The 23,795-nt window shown below is 45.9% G+C and overlaps 1 protein-coding gene across 1 annotated transcript; it reads left to right on the forward strand.

The window, feature by feature from the left end:
- The first annotated feature begins 903 nt into the window (after positions 1-903).
- On the forward strand, positions 904-23,795 carry LOC144674372 (zinc-binding protein A33-like). Its single transcript, XM_078535774.1, has 6 exons — positions 904-1,329; positions 1,420-1,515; positions 1,609-1,842; positions 2,900-2,922; positions 6,797-6,915; positions 22,886-23,795. The coding sequence occupies exons 1-6, from the start codon at positions 919-921 to the stop codon at positions 23,434-23,436; spliced, it is 1,434 nt and encodes a 477-aa protein (XP_078391900.1). The 5' UTR covers positions 904-918; the 3' UTR covers positions 23,437-23,795.

The following is a 23,795-nucleotide window of genomic DNA, read 5'->3' on the forward strand; positions in this document are numbered from 1 at the left end:
GTTGAGGTGTCCCTGGGAAGGATCCATGAAGTACAGAGGCCTGTGCTACAGAGTTACCTGGGAGGAGACCCCCTCGCCAGTAAATCCGCTGCTTCATCTCTCCACACTGCTGCAAAGAAACATTCCGGAAACAAGTGAAAAATATCTAATTTTAGTGCCATCTGTCAGCTGTGGCTCGTTGGTAGCTTATTTACCTCTGAATCAGAAAGTGGTGGGATCGCGTCTCATTCCAGATGCTTCGGTACAGAACTCAGACTTGTTCTCATGTTGACTGATGTATTTTCCAACGTGACACCAGTGACTCCCCTTCTAAAGTACTTCCTCTGCTTCAAAGCGCGTTGGGGCGTCCAGCGGCTGAGAAAGGCGCTATTAAAACATAAGATTTTCTTTTATTAAATATAAAGTAACTTGACAGGTCGAACCCTCTAAATTCTCTGTATCTACCTCTCGATATGCTTTCTTGAAGTTATGGTACTTTTTGCCTTAGTGTGAGCGACTGCAATCAGGAACGCATTTTAAGGATCTGGATCTCACACCTTGTTTCACCAGAGGGTTTGTAATCGGCAGCGAGTTCAGACTGGAGAGAAGTGCAATGGAATCTCGATTCCACCGATTTCCCCCCTCCTCTCTCCCTCCCTCTCTCTCTCTTTCTCTCCACTGTCAACATTCCCTGGAGCCCAACCCGCCCTCGACAGGTTTCAATTATTCCCCTCAGTTCTTCAACTCTGCTTTTCCCCCTTTAGACTGGGCGTGTTATGTTTACTGTCCTGTGTGAAAGTCGCGAGGACTTAGACTACGAAGGAATAATAATTGCCTGAGGATCGAAGTGAACGTTATAAGAAATAAGCTGTACTGAGGGTGTGCGGCAGCAACATCGAAACTGAAAGCGGTTTGAATCAGGAAGTGCTGAGTGTGAACATGGCTTTCAGAGAACAGGTCCAGAGTTTGACCGAGGAGGCAATTTGTTCCATTGGCCTTGATTTCTTCACTGATCCGGTTACACTGCAGTGTGGACACAACTTCTGCCGCTCCTGTATCACCCAGTGTTGGGAAAAGAAGGAGAAAAACTCCTGCCCGGAATGTAGAGAGGAGTTTCCGGAAAGAAACCTCAGGGCGAATCGGGCCTTAGCGAATCTGGCCGAGAAAGTTCGAAAATTAATGCTGGATCTGAAAGAGAAGGAAAGCAAACTTCACTGTGAGAAACACCAGGAAGAACTGAAGCTGTTTTGTGAAACTGACAAGAAATTGATCTGTGTGATTTGTAGAGATTCGCGGGAACACAGAGAGCACCGCTTCCTACCAATTAAAGAAGCTGTTGAAATCTACAAGGTAAAAGGGGATATATTTTCTAAGTTGATAGTTTTATCATATTTTCATGGTCTAACACTTCAATTCTGTGATTTTCTCTCCCAATCCCAGGGTCAGCTGAAATCTTCCTTAGATTCTCTCACACAGAAGAAATCGGCGGTTCTAGAAACGGAACAGAAACAGAAGCGGAAGATTTCCGAAGTCAGGGTAAGGTCTCCCTGTGCTGGTTTTCTGGGATCTCGGTCAGTTTTGCTCCCTTTATCGCGAGACATTAATTATGTTTCACATTTCATTTGGTAGGAACGGTCGAGCAGTCTGCAGACCCACATCACATCCGAGTTCACTAAAATGCACCAGATTCTCACTGAGAAAGAGCAGCGACTACTCAGAGATCTCAGGGAAGAAGAGGAGAGGATTCTAGAAAGAATGGAGAAAAACCTTCGAGAGATTGAGGAGAATTTAAATTCTATTGAAGAGAAGCTCTCAAAGTTGCAGAAACAGACGGAGCAAAAGGTCGAGTTGATATTTTTAAAGGTGAGGGAATATATTGCGGGTCAGTTCAATGAAACTTCACACAGTCACAAAATAACTGATAACTGTGGAATAAATATCGAATTTACTGAATAAATAAAAACTGAGTTAAGCACATTTCTGCGGTCTCCCCGAAATAATCGGCTTCCACATTGTCTGCAGATTCCCGAGAATACCTGTAACCTCCAGAGAATCAGTTTTCTTGATCTTCACACTTGCTTTGTGATTATTTCCGCGTTGCCAAGTTTAATTTTCACCTGGACCGCCCATTGTAATCCAGTTCCAGTTCATGTTGTGAGTGTGTGGGTGTGTCTGGTACGGTGTGTGAGAGTCACTGTGTCTGTGAGCGGGACTGATGTTGAGTTCCATATATTTGACTCTCCACAACCTTCCTGCCAAAATGCACCACTTTACACTTCCGTGTTGAATCTAACATGCTCTGAGTCTGCTCATTTCACCAGCCGCCCTGTTTATGTCCTCCTGAAATGTGTGCGGTTCTGGGTACCTCTTAACAGAAAAGTAATTGAATTAGAGAGGGTACAGAGGAGATTTACAAGGATGTTACTAGGACTAGAAAATTGCAGCTATGAGGAAAGATTGGAAAGGCTGGGGTTGTTCTCCCTGGGACAGAGGAGACTGAGGGGAGATTTGAGATATACCGAATTGTGAGGGGCCTGATAGAGTGGGTGGGGAAGGGCCTATTTACTTAGCAGAGAGGTCAGTGACCAGGGGGCACAGATTTAAAGTGCATAGAAAGATGAGAGGGAAGATGATGAAAAACCTTTACACCCAGACGGTTATGGGATGTGGAACTCACTGCCTGTAAGAGTAGTAGAGGCATAAACCCTCAGCTCATTTAAAAGCTGTCTGGATATTGACATCAAGTGCTGTAAACTGCAGGACTGGGGATCAAATGATGCAAAGTGCGATGAGGCTGGGTGGCTTGTTTTTCATCTGGCGCAGACAGGATGGGCCGACTGGCCTCTTTCTGTGCCGTAAACTTTCTATGATTCTAAATCTGTCACTGTTCTCCTCACTGTTCGTGATTCATTTATTTCAGGAGGAAGCTTGTCGGAAGAGAAGGTAGGACATGTTTTCTGCTGAAACTCTGCACAATTTGGTAAAATAACTCAGAAAGGTTTTGTTATGAATTTCTTTTCTACTTACAATCGCAACATTAAAGTGCCGTTCATCGGGCGACAATAACTCTGCTTATGGTTTAAGCACTAGTCTTTTATTGTGTTGACATGTTTTATTGCAGATGTTAAATTAGATTTCTTATAACTGGTCCGCATGATTGTATTAAATTGTAAGATGCCATGCAGTCCTGAAGTGCTCACTTGCAGGCTGCAGACTGCTGTTAGTGCGGCTGTGGCCTTCCGACTGACCCCGAGAGAGCCACACCGTCCATGTTTCCATGGTGTCGACCATCCACGTCCCTGCAAGGCTCCTGACCAAACCGAGACAGTCACATGTTAAGTGGGAACAGGTTTTGTTTTGATTCCAGTGTAGAACTTTGACCTGTATCCTTAACACCGACAAGACAGACCCAGCAGAGGTGGCGGCACTGTGGTATAAAATTTGGAGGGAGTTGCCCTGGGAGTACTTAACATCGACTCAGAACCCGATGAAGTTTCATGGCATCGGGTGAAATATGGGCAAGGAAACATACTGATGATGACCACGTAGCAACCCGTTTGCCAACACCCTCCCCCCACCCCTCCCTCACATACTCTTTGGCTGATGAATCAGTACTCTTCCATGTTGAACGCCACTTGGAAGAAGCACCAAGAGTGGCAAGGGTGCAGGATACACACTGGATCGGGCACTTCAATGACCATCACCAAGAGTGACTCGTTAATGCAACTCCCTCCCTAACAGCACTGTGGCTGTACCTACACCACATGGCATGCAGCAGTTCAAGAAGTCAGCTCACCACCAACTTTTCAAGGGCAATTAGTGATGGGCAGTAAATGCTGGCCTAGCCAGCGATGCCCACATCTCATGAATGATTTTTTCATAAAGCGCCACTACTGGCCGAGCTGGCTATGTCCCAAAGGACATAGCTGCTAGACTGGGTATGTGGCAGGTGATGAGGTAACCAACAAGAGGATAAAAACGTACTTGATCTCATCCTCACCAATCTGCCTACCGCACATGCATCTGTTTATGACTGCAGCAGTAGGAGGGACCACTGCACAGTCCTTGTGGAGATGAACTCCTGCCTTCAGACTGATGATACCCTCATTCAAAACTGGGCATCCATGAGGCGCTGTTGGCCATCAGCAGCAGCAGATTTGTACTAAACCACACTCTGCGACCTTATGGCTCAGCATATCCTGCACTCGACTATTATCTCCAAGGCAGGGAATTAACCCTGGTTGAATAAGAGTGCAAGAGGGCATGCCGGAAGCAGGACTATGCATGCCTAAAAATGAGGTGTCAACATGGTGAAGCTACAACCCAGGGCTCCTTGCATGTCAAACAGCGGAAGCAGCAATGGATAGACAGAGATAAGTGATCTCACAACCAATGGATCAGATCAAAGCTTTGCAGTCCTGCTACATCCAGCGTTGCATGGCGGTGGACAATTAATCGACTAACGTAAGGAGAAGAGTCCACAAATACCCCACCCTCAATGATGGGGAGCCCAGCGCATCAGTGCAAATGATTAAGGCTGAAGTATTTGCAACCATCTTCAGCAAGATGTGCCCAGTGGATGACCCATCTCGCCCTTCTCCAGAAGTCCGCAGCATCACCGATGCCTGTCTTCAGCCAATTTGATTCACTCCACGTAATATTAAGAAATGGCTGAAGGCACTGGATACTGCAAAGGCCATGGGGCTTGACAATATTCTGGCAATAGTACTAAAGGCTTGTGCTCCAGGACTTATCGCACCCCTAGCGAAGCTGTTCCAGTACAACTGGCATGTACCCGGCAATGTGGAAAATTGCTCAGGTATATCATGTACACAAAAAGCAGGACAAATCTAACCTGGCCAAGTACTGCCTCGTAGGTCTACTCTCGATCATCAGTGAAGTGACGGAAGGGGTCTTCAACATTGCTATCAAATGGCACTTACTAAGCAATAACCTTCTCACTGACGCTCAGTTTGGGTTCTGCCAGGGTTGCTCAGCTCCTGACCTCATTTTAATCTTGGTTCAAGCATGGACAGCAGAGCTGAACTCCAGAGCTGAGGTGAGAGTGACTGAACATTACATAATTTGACCGAGTGTGGCATCAAGGAACCCTAGCAAAACTGGAGTCAATAGTAATCGGAGGAAAACTCTCCACTGGTTCGAGTCATAACTATCTCAAAAGAAGATGCTAGTGGTTGTTGGAGGTCAATTATCTCATTTCCAGGAAATCACTGTAGGAGTTCTTCAGGGCACTGTCTTATGCCCAACCATCTTCAACTGCTTCATCATTGACCTTCCGTCCATCATAAGTGGTCAGAAGTGGGGACTTTCGCTGATGATTGCATTATGTTCAGCACCATTTGTTACTCCTCAGATACTGAAGCACTCCATGTCCAAATGCAGCAAGACCTAAACAATATCCAGGCTTGGGCTGACAACTGGCAAGTAACATTTTCCCCACACAAGTGCCAGGCAATGGCTATCGCCAACATGAGAGAATCTAACCATCGCCACTTGATATTCCGTCGCTTGCTATTACCATTACAGAATCCCCCACTATCAACATCCTGAGGGATACCATTGAGCACAAACTGAACTGGACTAACCATATAAAGACAATGGCTATAAGCACAGGTCAGAGGCTAGGAATCCTGCGATGAGTAACTCAGCCTGCCCATCACCTACGAGCCACATTTCAGGAGCATGAAGAATTTTCCATTTGCCTGGATGAGTGCGGCTCCGCTAACATTCAAAAAGTTTGACATCATCCAGGACAATGCAGCCCACTTGACTGACACCCCATCCACAATCATTAACTCTCTCCACCACCAACAAACAGTGGCAGCAGTGTGTACCATCTAATAGATGCACTGCAGGAACTCACCATGCCTCCTTAGACAACACCTTCCAAATCCATGACTGCTACCATCTAGAAAGACACGTGCAGAAGATGTGTGGGAGCACCACTAATTGGAAGCTCCCCTCCAAGCCACTCACCATCCTGACTTAGAACTATATCATTATTCCTTCACTGCCACTGGATCAAATTCCTGGAACGCCCTCTCTTACAGCACTGTGGGTGTACCTAGACCACTTGGACTGCAGGGGTTCAAGAAGGCAGCTCACAACCACCTTCTAAAGGGACAGTTAGTGATTGGCAATAAATGCTGGGCTATCCAGCGAAGCCCACACCCTGTGAATGATGAAAAAGATCAACGCAATAGCAGAAACGTGCTTTAAGATATACAGCAATATTTGCACCAAAACAAAAGGAGATATTAATACCAAAGATGAGGTACATTTTAAAATGTCTTAAAGGAAGAAAGAGAAATAGAGAGGCAGAAAGGTTTAGAGAAGGAATTTCAGAGCTCAGGGCCTCGGCAGATGAAGGTCCAGCTGCCAATGGTGAAGTGATTAAAATCAGGGATATTCAATTGGCCAGAAGTAGAGGAGCGCAGGTGTCTCGGAGAGTTGGGTTGATGTTTTCAACCTTTGCTTTTATTCTACAAGCTTTGTTTGTAATAGAGCAAGTGGACAGGCTAAATGTTTATCTTCTCCTGTGATCTGTGATATACAAGCAACTAATTTGTTATCAGGCTGTGGGCCTTTTGCAGGACATGAGTGTTTCCATCCTCTGCCCTTGCGTTTCCAAGTTATCTTTTGCTCAGTTATAGAGAGAAATTTCACTTCCTATCACATTTGTTCTAATATTAAAAATGCTGAAAGATATGCATTTTGGGGTAGCTTCACCATTTAAATCATGTCTAAAATGCTCAAATGGGATCAATTTATAGCATTAATTCTTTGATATTTACAGGATTAGTGATGACACTCCAAAACTCTCAGTAGCAGATGTTGCAGACCTGTCTATCGGAAAGTTCATAGGACCTTTACAGTACAGAGCTTGGAGGGAAATGATCAATTCCATTGACCCTGGTAAAACTTTTATATTAATTTTCCTAACTATAATTCCAGTTGTGAAGGAAATAAATGAGCTCCAAAGTTCCAGGGGTGTGAGGGAAACAGGAAATCCAACGTTCCTCCAGTGAGGGGTTGTGGTCGTATGATCATCATAAGATTATAAGAAATAGGAGCAGCAGGAGGCCTTTTGGCCCATTAAACCTGTCCCGCCATTTGATAAGATCATGGCTCATCTAACTGTGGCTTTAACTGCCCTTTTTCCCTTTTCCCTATAGCCCTTAACTCCAATGTCGTTCAAAATTATGTCTAATTCAGCCCTGAGTCTATACAACAGTCTCTTCTCCATTGCTGTATGTGGAACAGAATTCCAAAGGCTAACATCCCTCAAAGAGAAGAAATTCCTTCTCATCTCTATCTCAAAAGGGAGACAGACCCCTGATTTATAAACCATGTCCACTGCTTCTAGATACCCCCACAAGAGGAATCATCCTCCCACTATCAACACTATTAAGCTCCCTCAGAATCACATATGTTTCACTAAGATCACCTCTAATTTTTCTAAACTTCAAGAGTATAGGGTTAAATGTCTCAAACTTTCTTCATCAGACAACTCCTTCATCCAGGAATCAGCCTAGCGAACCTTCCCTGAACTGCTTCGAAGACATAAATATAACTCCCTTAAGTAAGGAAATGAAAACTGTGAAGTGAAAGTCAACATTGTCCCAGAGGACCATTGGCTGCACTCTCATTAGAGATAGATGACTGGTGCTGAGTTTAACCTGAGGGTCACCACACCTCAGGTGTGGGGTGAAGTTGAAAAGGCAGGGCCTTCATGGATGTTCAAAACCTCTCCACACATGAACAATTCCTCCCCCTCCCCCACTCTTTAGGTTAAAGTCCTCTCCACAGACCTAGTTGTACAATTTGCCAGGACACTGGTTCCAGCGTGGTTCAAGTGAAGGCCATTCTAATAGTTTCACTCACTTTTTCCCCAGCGTTGGTGCCAGTGCCCCATGAATTGAAACACATTTTTCCAACACCAATCTTTGAGCCACACATCCAATTCTCTGATCGTATTCACTCCATGCCAATCAGCTGATGCCTCAGGCAGAGATTATTACCTTTGAATTTAGTGCCTAACTGCACATACTCTCTCAGTAGAACCTCTTTCTTAGTCCTATCAATATAAGTATCCACGGGGACTATAAGAACTGGATGCTTTTCCTCCCACTCCAAGTTCCTCGCCAGTCCTGAGAGGATTACTTTGACTCTGGCACAGGACATGCAACACAGCCTTTGGAATGCATGCACTTGACTGAAGTGAAGAGTTTCTATCCCCCTAACTAACCTGTCCCCTACTACAATGACATTCCTTTTTGCATTTGGATAGCTTCCTGCACCACTGTGCCATAGTCAGTTTGCTCATCCTCCCTGCATTCATGCTCTCGTCCACATGAGGTGCAAGGGCTTTGAATCTGTTGGGCAATTGCAAAGGCTGGACTTTCTAACCTGACTTTCTTCCCTTTCCCTGACCACTGAACAAATCGGAATGCCTAAGGGTGTCACTGCCTCCTGGAACAAAATGTGCTGGTAACTTTACCCCTCTCCAGTGCATTGCACTGTCCAAATCACGGATTCCAGTGGATCAGCTCGGAGCTGAGGTTCCTCAAGCTGCAGACACTTACTGCAGATGTGTTTGCCGTGAATCAGACGGGTAGCCTCTGGTCCCCACCTGCTGCAACTGCAACACATCACCTGTCCATCTTTATTTCATTTTTATCTAACTGATTCGATTTCAAGTGGCTCTGGTGGAACGCAAACAGAGGATTATAAGCATTTTATTGCTGTGTAAGTGCCACTTGATGGCATTGTCAACATCACATTCTACAACTTGCCTGAAGATTGAGAGTAGGCTGTTGGACCATTGATTGTCTGCATTGTATTTGTCCTGCTTTTTGTCGGCAGGATATACTTGGGCAATTTCCCACATTGTCGAGCAGATGGCTGTGTTGTAAGTCGACTGGAACAATTTGTGTCACTAATTTCAGAGTTAAAATCTTCAGTACTACAGCTGGGATGTTGTTAGTGTCCATTGCCTTTGCTGTATCCAGTGAGTTCATCCCTTACTTGTGATCATGTGCAGTCAGTTGCCTCAGCTGAAGACTGGCATCTATGACATTGGTAACGTTGGAAGGAGACCAAGATGGATCATCAAGGTTTTTGTTTCTCCTGCAGCTGTTGCCCTGATGTGAGATGTGGTGGTTGCCACGAGTACTCAATCAGTGTTAAATCTGCTATGTGAGTGGCACGGATGCAGTTTTAAGGCTAAGAGACTGAAGCTCTACGCTGTCTTCTTAACAGTAGAAAATCAGAGGCTGCACATTATTCTTGACTGCAAGAGGGATTTGGGTGTAATATTAAAGAGATGTTTGTGCATTTGCCTAAATCCTTTGTCGACCGCACATGGAGATTTTGGTGGTGTGCCCGTCTACTTTATCTCCATTATCAAAGGTGGCAGTAGGCCTCACATAAAAGGTTTGCAACCATAGAATGATAGAAAAGTTACGGCACAGTAAGAGGCCATTCAGGCCATTGTGCCTGCACCAGCCAAAGAAAAAAGAAACTAGCCGCTCATTTTAATCCCAATTTCCAGCTCCTGGTACATAGCTGTGCAGTTTACAACACTTCAGGTGCAGATCCAGGTACCTTTCAAATGAGTTGAGTATTTCAGCCTAAATCACCAACCAGGCCAAGACTTCCAGATGCCCATCACCCTCTGGGCGCAAAATATTTTCCTCATTTCCCCTCTAATCCTTTTACCATTCACTGTAAATCTGTGCCCTGTGGTAACCAGCATCTGATACAGTTCCATCACAACGTTCTTGCCTTGGACTTAAATACCTCATCCAATAAAGAAAAGCATTCCATATGCTTTCTAGACCACTGTACCCACTTGTACTGCCACCTTCCAGGATATACGGCATGCACGCCAACGTCTCTCACTTCCTCAGCCCCACCTCAAATGCATCACTCACACTTATCCGGATTGAATTCAATTTTTCCACTCAACAAAACCATTGATATAATTCTGGAGATAACAGCTACCCTCTTCACTTCCAACTACAGGGAAAATGTTTGTGTCATCAGCAAATTTCCCAATCATACCTCCCACATTTACGCCCAAACCATGAATATATGCAACAAGCAGCAAGGACTCCAACACTGAGCCCTGTCAATCACCACTGGAAACCATTTTCCATTTGCAAAAATATCTATCGACCATGACCTTTTGTTTCCTGTTGCTGAGCCAATTTTGGATCCAACTCGCCTCCTTCCCTGTGACCCATATGATCTCACTTTCCTGACCAGTCTGCCATGTGGGACCTTGTCAAATGCATCACTAAAATCCACGTGGACAATGTCTGCTCCACTACCCTCATCAATCCTCCTTGTTGGTTCCTCAAAAATTTCGATTAAGTTAGTAAGACATGATCTTTCCCTACAAAACCATGCTGGCTATCCCAGATCAATCAATGCCTTTCTAAGTGACACTTTATCCTGCCTCTCAGAATTGATTCCAATAATTTGCCCACAACTGAAGTCAGGCTGACCAGCCTATCATTTTCTTGCCAATCCCTCACAACCTTTTTAAATAATGGTACAATGTTCAAAGACCTCCAACCATCTGGTACCTCACCTGTCTCTAGTGAGGATTGGAACATAATCCTCAGGGCATCCATTATTTCCTCCCTGGCTTCTTTTAACAACCCGGGATACAATCCATGTGGTCCTGGTTATACATCCACGTTCAAGGATGTCAGTTCCTCCATTACTTCCTCTCTCACTATACTTATTTTATCTAATATTTCACACTACTCCTCTTGAACTAGAATGTTTGCATCATCCCTCTCTTTAGTGAAGACTGAGACAAAGTACGCATTGAGAACCCTGCCCACGTCCTCAGCATCAACGCACAGGTTACCATGTACATCTCTGATAGGCCCTACCCTTCCTCTAGTTATTCTTTTGCTCTTAATGTACTGGCAAATCTCCTTAGGGTTTTATATGATTTTACCTGCCAACATTTTTGCAAATCCTCGCTTTGCTTTCCTAATTTACATATTTACTTCACCCATGTACTTTCTATACTCCTCTAGACTTGCTTTTTGTGACTGCCATGAGACTTCTTTTTTTGCTTCATCTTGACCTGTCTGCTTCTGTGTAACCTGGGGGCTCTAGATTTGTCAGTATTACCATTCGTTTTATGGGGACATGTCTCCACTGTGCCCATAGAATCTTGCTTTTGAATAACCCCCACTGATTTGACAACATTTTCCCATCTAATAACTCTACCCATTCCACTTTCGCCAATTAACCTCTCAGCTTTGTAAAATTTGTCTCCCCCCAATTTAGAACTTTTATCCCTGCTTTCTATTTGCCCTTTTCCATAATGGTGTTAAATCTAACTGTCTTATGGTCAGTATCTTCAAAATGGTCACCCACTGCTACTTCATCCACTTGCCCAGGTTCATTTGCTAAGACTAAATCTAGAATTGCGCCCCCTCACGTTGGGCTTGTTATGTGCTGGCTAAGAAAGTTCTCTTGAATGCAGTTCAAGAATTTTGTGCCCTCCGTGCCCTTCACACTGTTTGCATCCCAATTCATATTAGGGTAGCTAAAGCCTCCACATATTGCCATCCTATTGTTTTTGCACTTAGAAATTTGCCTACATATTTGTCCCATTCCACCATTTGGGGGCCTGAGTACACTCCTAGTAGTGAGCCTGCCCCTTTTTTCTTTCTGAGCTCCACCCATAGGGCCTTATTTGATGCTTCATTTTGGATGTCATCCCTCCTTTCAGCTGTCATTGATTCTTTAACCGATAATGCTATACCCCCACCTTTTTTATCCCCCTCTCTACCCTGCCTGAAAACTCTATATCCAGGGATGGTAATCTGCAATTTTCGCCCCTCCGTATGCCAGGTTTCTGTTATTGCGATGATATCATGCTGCCATGTGTCTAACCAAAGTGCATTGGATATCATTGAAGGATCGTTGCTTGTTTAGAGCACGAGGAGAGGGAGTGTCGATTGGACCTGTGCTGAGGACTGTGAGGAGATCCATGTGAATGATCAGCAGCTTTAACTGTCCTGTGCAGGGTCCATGCAGGAAAGAAGTTTTCCTTGACTGTGGGTGCAACAATGACAGATCACGGTCTTCCACTTAAGCGAAAGTCCATCTGAGACTCAGACTTGTAGGGGTCTCTGTGACTGGAGGGTCAGGGGCCTTCCACCTCAGCAATGCATAGTGCAGGTGAGGCACTCAGTGAGTGGACTACAAAGTAACCCCTAAACTTGTTGGCATGATAAACATGTCAAGGGATATGCGATTATGATGTGTGAGTGGTGACCGGGGGGGGGGGCAGGAACATGATAATCTCTCATCAATATGCATGGAGCAGCGATTTATAGGGGTCAAACGTTCTCATGTTGCTCCTCCCTGTCTGGTTATAGTTGAAAGAGCTCTCTGCTAGGTCGGCTCCCCTTTGAGAGCAGGTGTCAGGGTTAGCAAGAACCGGCCTCAGGGAAGTCAAGATGGCGGCCATTGGCCTGACCACAGGTGTATCACAGGCGGTGCTCTTATCCACAAATGGGTGAAAGGCAATGCTGGAGGTGGCTTCGTAGATCCCGGGATCTATCTGCCAGCTTCTCCACAATGAGCTGCGGCCACAAGGGCTTGGAGGGAATCCAATGCTGGTGGCGTTGAAGGTCACCCCCGCCTTGAACTTCTTTAATAATGGACCCATCTAGGGCTTCACTTGGGACCAATGCGTCAGCTTTCAGTCAGTGACACACAAGTGTATTCAGAATGCCCAATCAGGATAGTGCATCTCTGGAAAGTTTAGATTTGACATTCCTTCCAATCTGTCGTGTTCAGGACGTTGTCAGTGCATTGCTGAAATCACAATTCTACTTACAGGTGCCTGAGGTTGCAGGAGATGGTGCAGATCCTAATAAGCGCATTTGGCGCCAGGGTTCAGCATTTTATTATAGTTGAGCACATGCAAGGCTCAAACCAACTGCAGGGAAGATGTCACTACTGCAATTTAATTCTGCTCTCATAAATAAAGGTACATTTGAGAAATCTATGGTCAGTAAACAAGAAGGTGCTGGGGCCTTCCAGCCTCCAAAGGATAGAAAACCAAAAAGTTCAACAAATGTCCCGGAAGCTTACTCTGCCTGGAATCTGGTAACTATCAGATTGGTATGGGCCTGTCTACCACATCATATTCCAGCTATAGCCTCTGCATGTGGTTTGGCCACATCCTGGCCCTCCCATCCCCTTCATTGTCCTTCTCATCGGAGCAGACATTTTGTTTCCCCATGTCTCGCTCAGGCAACACATCCCCCTTTTGTATCACGAGGCTGTGCAGGGTGCAGCAGACAATGATGATCTGAGACATTCTCAGTATGGGAAAGCACTGCCTGAGCCATCCAAACATCTGAACCTCATCTTTAGGAGCTCAATCACCTGCTCAGCCAGGGACCTGGTTGGGGTATAGCCATCATTGTATCTCCTCAGCAGTACTCTGCGGGTGGTGAACTGGCATCATCAGTCATTTTTGCTGGGGGTATCCCTTGTCCCTGAGGATCCTGCCCGGCAATCACCGAGATAGTTCCTTTAATACCCTCCACTACCCTCGAGTCCCTACAGAGAGACCATTGCCTTGGTAACATAGAAAGACTAAACACATGAGCCCTTGTCAGGCATGACCATTCAGCTGGGGGGATGGATTTTTGGAGTCATGAGTTGGCCACCACCCGTGCTCCTTGGAGGCTTCCACCCCTCGCTCTCCATTCATCCTTGCCTCTGACTGCAGCTGATGGCGAATGGACAGAATGAAAGGAAGCTCCATACCTTGCTGGGATCTCGATGTGATGAGATGGGCATAAACCTGCTGACGTGTAGGCTTCACCATAGAGGGGAGAACACGACTGAACATGGATGACATCCAGTTACCTCATAATTATTAGGGTGTTCCTTTCGTCGGCCATTTCTGCCGACCTTGATCACCACCCACCAAAAAGACCTTGCTCCCACTTCGAGGCATCTTACTTACTGACTAACTGCGTGGTCAACGTCAGATTTGAAGAATGGTGAGTGTCACCTTCCAAACTTCATCCACCAACTTCTACCCTTCCCCCTGCCACCCACCAACTTCCCCCCATCACATTAACCCACCCAATATCAGCTTTCCACTCCCCTCTGTCACCCTTGAACCTCCCTTCATTCCACTGGGCATTATTCTGATCCACCGCCACATGCTCTCCCGACCCTGAGATCTAATGAGTACAGGCCCAACCTAAACAACCCCTCAAAACATTTATTAACCAAACATGCAATAATATACACTTCCAACACCAGTTGTTCAGTGAGATCCGCATGTCGGAGCCCATTCCCACGTGGTCACTCTGCTGAATGACTTCTCCTGCACGACTTCCTGTGACTGACCACATCACGCTTTCCTGGCTGTCCTTGTGGCTGTGGCTTTATATCCCTTTCTGACCCTGGTCCCTTGATATATAAGTTAATAACTTGATTCGGGTCATCCAATTGTGTTTCATGCCTTATCAATCCCTCCACCTGCATGTGGTCATTTTCTGCTCTCAGCAGTGGATATCTCCAGGTGTATGCCAGCTATGGATGTAATATCTGTATCTTGAAAAGGCAGTAAGAAAGCTATTCACACATATCCAGAGAGGCCATTGTCTATGAAAGTTGCTGTAGACGGAGTGCCTGTTGGTGAGCCATCACCTCAATGACATGTCCTGAAATGTCTGTGTGTTTAGTTAAAACTGTCTTTATTTTTAAACAGTTGAAAAAGAGTTTCAGAAAGAGTAAACCTTGTTTGGATGGTAACGCAATATGTGAAAATCAGACAGTAAATCAGTAACCCAGCTTACATCGTGCTCAATATCAATCTCCATCGGAGTTAATGGATACAGATATTGAGAGGAATGTGTTCCGAGCTGCTACTTCAGTGTTGTCCAAGTCACACAACCGTCCATGACAAATTTCACCCCATGTGTCTCTATGTCACCTTGGAGCATCTGTTGGTGACTCTTGATCACCTTCTGGATTAGAAAATCAGGATAGTGAACTTGTCCCTCATGTGCAAGTGCACGGGTATAGAAAGGAGCAGTTTCAGGTGCAGTGTTTGCACCGATGAGCACTTCAAATAGGCCTCTGGAGGAGTAATTTCTGCATTTCTGGGCACCACACTTTGGGAAGGATGTCAAGTCCTTGGAGAGGGTGCAGGGGGTACTTACCAGCACAATAGCACTGATGAGGGACTTCAGTTTACAGGGTAGTTGGATAAGCTGGTAACGTTGGATAAGTTGGATAAGCTTCTCTAGAACAGAGAAGTTTAAAGGGAGATTTAATGCAGGAATTTCAATTATGAGGGCTTAATTGAGCAGATCAGGAGAATCTGTTTACTCTGGTAAGTGTGTCTGTAACTAAAGGTTAAGATTTAAAATAATCACCAAAAGAATTAGAGGGGTAATGAGCAAACATGAAATCTCACAGACTATGTTCATGATCTGCAATTCATTGTCTGAAAATGTGGATTTCATAGGAACTTTCAAAAATGAATTGAACATATTCTCAAATGGACTAATATGCAGGGTTCCGGGCAAAAAGCTGGACTAGACGATTAAATTGGACAGCCTGAACAAGTACGATGGACTGAATGGCCTCCTTCTGCGCGAGAAGATTCCGTTATCTAGTCCAACTCATAATTGGGCTCGGATGTTTTTAAGGGACTAGGACAGTTACGAAAACAGGCGTTAGGCGCCATCCATCTGCTAATGTTGGTGCTGTTTTGGAGTCTTTCCAATAATTGGGATGTCCTGAGACTCAAGCCCTGAGCCTTGGGTTTCCTGGACATGGATGTGGGCGACAGTGAAAAGCTGAGCACATTTATTTTCCTGATAACAATATGGAGATGGGGGAGGCAGCAGTCTTTTTCTCAGCTCCTCAATGTTCCTGTCCACGCTGGATGACACAATGCCCACCCCCCTCCCACTGCTGCCTGGCTCCTTCACACTCTATGCTCACCACCCACTGTCTCCCTAATATCACCCACCCAAATCTGCACTTGCTCCTCCCGCATCTCTGCTCTCTCCCCTCCTCCACTCTCTATACTCGCCACCCACTCCCTCTACCCACCCCCCCAGTCCTCCCTTCCTCGATTTCTTGCTCCCATGCTCCCTCTGCCTCCCCCCACCACCACCCTGTACATTTTCCTCACAACCTCCTTCCTGCTTTCTCTCTCATCTCACTTTCCTGGTCCCCTGCTCCCCGCCACCTCCCTTCCCGTTGACTTTGTTCTCTCCCTCCGCCCATTCCTACACATACTCCACTCCCCATCCTTCCCCTCTCTCACTCACTTACCTCCAGTCAGTCTTCCCTCCCCATTCCGCACTTCTTCCCTCATCTCGGTCCGATACTCTCCCTGTCCTCCCTGTCCCGCACACTGTCCCTCGCAATCCCTCCTCCTTTCCCGTCAGCTTTCTTTCTCCCCTCCCCATCCCATGCTCTCTCTCCGCTCCACCTCCCAACCTCTCTCCCCTCCCCCTTCCACCATCTCAGCCCTCCCCTTCCACCATTGTCACTGTCCCCTCCAGCTAACTCTGGCTCCACTCTGTCCACTCACTGACCACGCCCCTACCCCTCCCAATCTTTCACTCCTTCATCACCCTTTCTCCCTCCCCTCCCCCTCCCTCTCCCCTCTCTATATTCACACGTTTTTTCTCTCTCTCTCTCCCAATCCCGCTCTTGTGTTTGGGTTGCTGAGCTGTAACTAGTGGAGTGACACAGGGATGAGCGCTGGGAACTCAACTATTTACAATCTATATCAATGACTTGGATGAAGGGACCGAATGTATGGTAGTTAAATTTGTTCATGACACAAAGATATTAAGAATTTAACTTGTTAAGAGCACATGAAGAGTCTACAAAAGGATTTAGATAGATTAATTGATAGTTAATTTAGCGGGTGGATTATAATGTCCAAATTCATCAACTTGTCCACTTGGCAGGAAGAATATCAAGGCAATGTATTATTTTAATAGAGAGGATGATTAAAACTATATTGTTGGAGTTCTGACTGTGTATTTTCGGTGTGGAGCGATTGTAAGTTCACACCTGTGGGAATAACCTTTGTGTTGTCTGGAGATTGTAACATTTAAGGTTCAGAATGTCCCAAGGGTTGATACATTCAGTTCCTGTCTCAGGGCAAGGGGGCTGAACCCTGCTGGGAGATCACAGGTTAACAGGAGAATTCAAAGGTCAGTTAACAACCATTTGTGTTCATTTGTATTGAGTTTAAAGAGTTGGGAGCAGCAGTTGGTGCAGCAGCTCAGCTGAGGAGCTGGGACCGTGCCTGTGTTGAGATGCTGGAGTGGAACTGCTGTCGGCATGTTATAATTTGCCTTACAAACTACCAGGAGATGCAGGTACAGGCCAAGATCTTTCATTAGTGATTCAAGTGTATGCAGGGAGAGACAGCGTTGGGCAGTCCAAGACCGAGCTGTGCAGATTACAGCGAAATCTTGTTTTTATACACAATTTGTCACAGACTCGTAATCTAATCTTGTCAATTCACAATCACATGCTTAAAGAGGCCTTCGGCTTTTGTCACTTATTTCCCGTGTGTACAGACACTCGACATTGTTCTCATCCTCGCAAGACCACCATCTCTTGCTGATTGTCCAGGAGTCTGTGCCTCCTGACTTCAATGCCCACTCACTCCCTGAACTTGTTCTTTGTTCTCCTGCCTTGCCCATCTCCTTTCTTCTTCTGTCTGAAACACATCTGCTATTCTCCCGTTCTGCTGTTCTGCTTATATTTTATTGTTACTAACAGGCAATTCTAACTAAAATTGTTTAACCCTTTCAAGATACTGGAGTAGAACTGCTCTTGGCAGGAGTAGATCGTCCAGCCCTCCCTCTGGCATTCAATGAAATCATGGCTGATTCTCTACTTCAACACCATTTTCCTGCTCTATCCCCTTATCCATTGATGTTTTTAATATGTAGAAAACTATCCATCTCAGTCTTGCGCTTACCCAATGTCTGAGCCTCCACAACCGTCTGGGACAGAAACTTACAAAGATTCATCACCCTCTGAGTGAAGAAATTCCTCCTCATCTTGGCCTTAAATGACCTGCCCCTTAATCTGAAACTGTGTCCCCTGGTTCTCGACCGCCCCACCACCGCAACCAGCGAAACATCCTTTCTGCATTTATCCTGTCAAGTCCTGTTAGAATTTTGTATGTTTGACTGAGATCACCTTTCATTTTTCTAAACTCCAGAGAGCAAAGGAACCGTCTATTTAATCTTTGCTCACAGGACTGAAAGGTCCGAGGAATACACTGGTACAAAATTTCAACACTCGGAGTCCAGATGCAATATTCAAGTGGTTCCTTTATTACACATGTGGGCAGCTAACGCTGGGCAATCCAGGCGCTTCTCCACCGAGATTCAACTGAGCACAGTTAATATATTTTTTACTACCAGTTACAACTTAATGGTGCTAGTTAGACAAATGCCACAGCACAATAATCTGATCATTGTGTTCTTGTACAGTAATTGCAGTGCAGATACTGGGCATTGTCCTTTTGGGAGAGAACAAAGAATGTGCGTTTGTTCTAGACAAAAGGTTTACGGGGGCTGACTGGGTGTGGTTCAAGGCTATCAGACGGTGTTAAATGGCCTTCCCCATGTCTTGATCGAGTCATCCTGAGTCCCTGCCCATGTGTGTCTCCCATTTCCTAATTGCAAATTTACAGCTGAACCCTTTGTACAAGTTTTTAGCTTTCATGTAAGGCTGTGATTGTCTGTGTATGCTTTGGCAACCTAGATGCTGGTCCTAGCTGGCACTTTAAAATAAATCCAAATTTTCTGCATCTTCAGGACAATCCCTCCATTCCAGGAATTTATTTGTGAACCTTCATTTCACTCAGTCTATGGCAAATATACCTTTCCTCATGTTCGGAGACCAAAGCTGCACATATTAGTCCAGATGCAGTCTCACCAAGGCTATATATAATTGTAGTAAGACACCTTTACTCCTGTAACCAAATCATCTTGCAATAAAGGCGAACATAGCATTTGCCTTCTAAATTCCTTGCTGTACCGGCTTTCAGTGACTCATGAACATGGACACAAAAGTCCCTATTATGCTTGACATTTCCCAGCCTCTCTCCATTTAAGAAATACCCTACATTTTGGTTTTTCCCACAAAAGTGGATATCCTCACATTTCTCCACCTTGAATTCCATCTGCCACATTTTTGTCCACTCATGAACATGGACACATAAGTCCCTTTTATGCTTAACATTTCCCAGCCTCTCTCCATTTAAGAAATACCCTACATTTCGGTTTTTCCCACAAAAGTGGATATCCTCACATTTCTCCACCTTGAATTCCATCTGCCACAGTTTCACCCACTCACTGAGCCTCTCCAAATCTCCTTCAATCATCTCTGCATCCTGCTCACAACTGACACTTCCATCTGCAAACTTGGAAATATTACATTTAACCCCAACATCCAAATCATTGATATGGATTGTGAATATCTGGGGCCCAAGCACTGACCCTTGCGATACCCCACTAGTCACAGCCTGTCCACCTGGAAATGACCAATTTATTTCTACTCTGTGTTTTCTGTTCATAAACCAGTTCTCAATCCATGCCAGTAAATTCCACCAAATTGCATTTGCTCTGATTTTGTTTGCAAACCTCTGGTGTGGGACCGTATCTAAAGCTTTCTGAAAACCTGAATAAATGACATCCTCCAGTTACCCCTTCCCTATTCTCGTAGTTACATCCTCCAAAAACTCCAACAGGGGTTTGTTAAACGTGATTTCCCTTTCATCAAGTCCATGTTGATTCTGCCCAAGCTTCCCATTATTTCTAAGTGTCCTGTTATCACATCCTTTATTTTAGGCTCTAGCATTGCCCCTACGACTGATGTTAGGCTAACAGGTCTGTAATTCCCTGTTTTCTCTCTTCCTCATTTCTTAAATAGTGGGGTTACATTTGCCACCTTCCAATCTGCAGGAACAATTCCAGAGTGTCTCATATTTTGAAAGTTGACCACCAATGCACCGACTTTCTCTACAGCCACCTCATTCAACATTCTGGGATGTAGATCATCAGGTCCAGGGGATTTATCTCCTTTAAGTCCCATTAATTTCTCTTGTACTTTTTTTTTAACTAAAAATATTGTGTTGCAGTTCCTTGTTGATATTTGTCCTTTGATCCTCCATTATTCTGGGGGGTTTTTAATGGTGATAATTGACATTTGGGCAGATTATGAGCAGGTTCATGTGATTTGCCTTGCACGTGTCTGTCATTAAACATGTGGTTTGTGGTGTGTTCGACCGCAGTTTTCCTGTTAATTAATGTTTACCTCATGTTAATTCTTTATGATAGAATATAAGAGATAATATTATCTGTTTGCATTGTTGACTCTTGTTTAGTAAAATTCTTCTGTTTGTTTCAAAACATGGAATCTTATGGATTTATCCTGTTAGTAAGCAACTGGGATTTCAAATTTGGTCGACTAACATAAAAAAGTTAATGGTCACTAAGCAGATGATAACCAAATTTGAGGGTCTTGCCTGGGACTGTAACACATTTTGGGGTCTGGCCTCGCAATGTACCAAGGGAGACAGCAGAACTCTACAGTAGAGAGGGATCTGGACAATCTGGTACATGAATCACAAAAATTAATTGCAGGTACAGCAAGTGATTAGGAAGGTAACTGGAATGTTCATGTTTATTGCAAGTGGAATCGAGTATTAAACTATGCAATTGTTGCTACAGCTGTACAGGATCTTAGTGAGACTGCATCTGAAGTCTGTGTACCATTTTGCTCTCCTTACTTAAGAAATGAGATACTTACATAAGACGCAGTTCAGAGAAGATTTGCTCGACTGATTCTTGGGATGAATGGATTATCTTATGATAAAAGGTTGAACAGGTTTGGCCTTTACTCATTGGAGTTTAGAAGGATAAGAGGTGATCTTACTGAAACGTGTAAGACGCTGAGGGGATTTGACAAGGTGGGTGCCAAGAGGACATTTACCTTGGAGAGACATCTGGAACTAGGGGGCAGTTTTAAAATTAGGAGTCTCCCATTTAAGACTGAGATGAGGAGAATTTATTTTCTGTCAGAGGGTGGTTAGTGTTTGGAATTCTCTTCCCCGGTGAGCAGTGGAGGCTGGGTCATTGAATATATCCAATCAGATCAGCCATTATCTCGTCGAATGGTCGAGCAGGCTTGAGGGACCGAATGGCCTACCCCTGCTCCTAATCATAGCGTTCTTGTAATTTAATTTTCTTTGGTACCTTACAGGATCAGATTGTATACAATCTGTGTGGTGACACTTTCATACCTGTTTCGCAGAAGTATCACTCCCCACCTACTCTCTCCAGCTCTCTTTCTCTCCAGCCTGCTGTTTCCTCCCCGCTTTCTCCCAAGCTTTATCTTTCCCCTTCCCGCTCTCCTTCTCACAATCTCTCTTCCCTCTCTCATACTCTCTCTCTCCCTGCGTCACTATCTCTTTGCACACCCTGTCACTCATGCTCTCCCGTCCTTATGCTCTCCCTCTTCTCACCCATCCTTCTCTCCACCCACACTTTCTCACTCCCCTTGTCCCCACACTCTCTCACTCACCTCCCACTCTCCCTTTCTCTTTGCCTCTGTAACTTCTGCTCTCATTATTACCTCTGCCCTTCCCACAATCTTTCTCTCTCCCCTTCCACACACACTCTCCCTCTTCCTGCCATGCACTCACCCTCTCAACAATGCTCCTGCTCGATCTAATATCAGTCCCTCCCGCCCTCTACCTCCATTCCCCACCCATTGTCCCTGTCAGGCCCATTTCGCCCTCTCTTCCACCGATCCAGACACTCTCTCTCCTTCCCCCTTTCCTCATCATTCCGCTATACCTCTCCCAAGCCCTCCCCTCCTCCCACGCTCTCCCTTTCCTCTTCTGCACTTTCGCCCCTCCCCGTTCTGCTTTCGTTCACATTCTCAGCAGTCTCCCACTCTCTCTGAGACCTTCACATTCTCTCTCCCACCCTTGTAAGCCCTCCCCTTCTCTCTTTTTCACTCTGCCCGATTTGCGTTCACCCTCCAGTTCTTGCTCACTCTCTCTCACACCTTTAAACTCTCCCTGCCCCCTGCACTCTCTACCTCTCCATCTTGTTCTGCCTCTCACACCATCACACTCTCCCTGCCCCCCTGCACTCTCTACCCCTCCATCTCGTTCTCTCTCTCACACCATCTCACTCTCCCTGCCCCCTGCACTCTCTACCCCTCCATCTCTCTCTCACATCTACCCTCTCTCCCAGCCACCCTGCACTCTAGACCCCTCCATCTCACTTTCACCCTCGCACTCTCCCTGCCCCCCTGCACTCTCTACCCCTTCATCTCACTCTCACATCCCCACACACTTCCTACCATCCCCTGCTCTCTTTACTCCACCCTCTCTTTCTTACCCACTCTCCCAATCTCTGTCATGCTGGTCTCTCTCTCTCCTGCTCCCATGTTCTCAAACCCTCCTGCTCTCACTCTCTGCCACCTCTTCCTCTCCATCAGTCCACCCACACTCTCCCTCTCCACGTTCCTGCTCCCTCCTCTGCTGCCATTTTCTCTCCTCAACTTCACCTCCCCCCCGCCTCCATCTCTTTCCAGCTCCCTCTCCCCCTCTCTCTTTCTCTCTCTCCCTCCCTCTCCCTCTCTCCCTCTCCCTCTCTCTCTCTCCCTCTCTCTCCCTCCCTCTCCCTCTCTCCCTCTCCCTCTCTCTCTCTCCCTCTCTCTCTCTCTCTCTCCCCCTTCCTCACACTCTCTCCCCCTCCCCAGCCCCTCTCTCTAAATCACTGACTGTGTTATTTTAACTTTCCCCCAGCTCCAGCCTCTCTGACTCTGGATCTGAACACAGCGAATCCCCGGCTCATCCTGTCTGAGGACCGGACCAGTGTGAGACTCGGAGACAAACGGCAGCCGCTCCCTGAAACCCCGGAGAGGTTTGATCCCTGGGTCTGTGTCCTGGGATCAGAGGGATTCACATCAGGGAGACATTACTGGGAGGTGGAGGTGGGGGAGGAGACTCTGTGGTGGCTCGGAGTGGCCCGAGAGTCTGTGAACAGGAAAGGGAGAATCTCCCTGATCCCCGAGTCCGGATTGTGGGTTGTGAGGCTGTTTCCCGGATTTGGTTATTTAGCCGCCACCTCCCCCTCACGGACCCCCCTCACCCCGAGTGTGAATCCCCGGAAGATCGGGGTTTTCCTGGACTATGAGGGTGGACAGGTGTCATTTTACAATGCGGACAACATGTCCCATCTCCACACTTTCACCCACACTTTCACTGGGAGAATCTTTCCCATCTTCCGCCCGGGACCGAATGACGACGGGAAAAACTCGGCCCCGCTGAGAATCTGCGGGATTCAAGGTCACTAACAGATCCATCCCATAATTTCACACCGTCTCCCTGCCTCCTGCCAGCTGTAAACTGATGGGTGTGGGTCTCAGTCACAGGTGGAGAGAGAAGCCAGGTTAACATTCCGGTTATAAACCCTGTGTGGGAACTGGGAACTGAAAGATCAGCGAGGACCTCTGTAGGGCTGGGGGAAAGAAGGAGGGGGAGAGAAGAAACAAATAGAAGCTCAATTGTAGAGAAGAACTTACTGGGTAGAATGAGCTGTGAACTGCAGGAACCCGGTGACCTTCCTGCCTGTAATGTTGCTCCACAGGCGGAAGGTGGTGGGACATCAGCTTGTTTGAGATGAATCAGTTCAGTGATTCTCAAACTGGGGTCC

Source organism: Cetorhinus maximus, unplaced genomic scaffold (assembly GCF_964194155.1).
Source record: "Cetorhinus maximus unplaced genomic scaffold, sCetMax3.hap1.1 HAP1_SCAFFOLD_639, whole genome shotgun sequence".
In the NCBI taxonomy this organism is placed as follows: domain Eukaryota; kingdom Metazoa; phylum Chordata; class Chondrichthyes; order Lamniformes; family Cetorhinidae; genus Cetorhinus; species Cetorhinus maximus.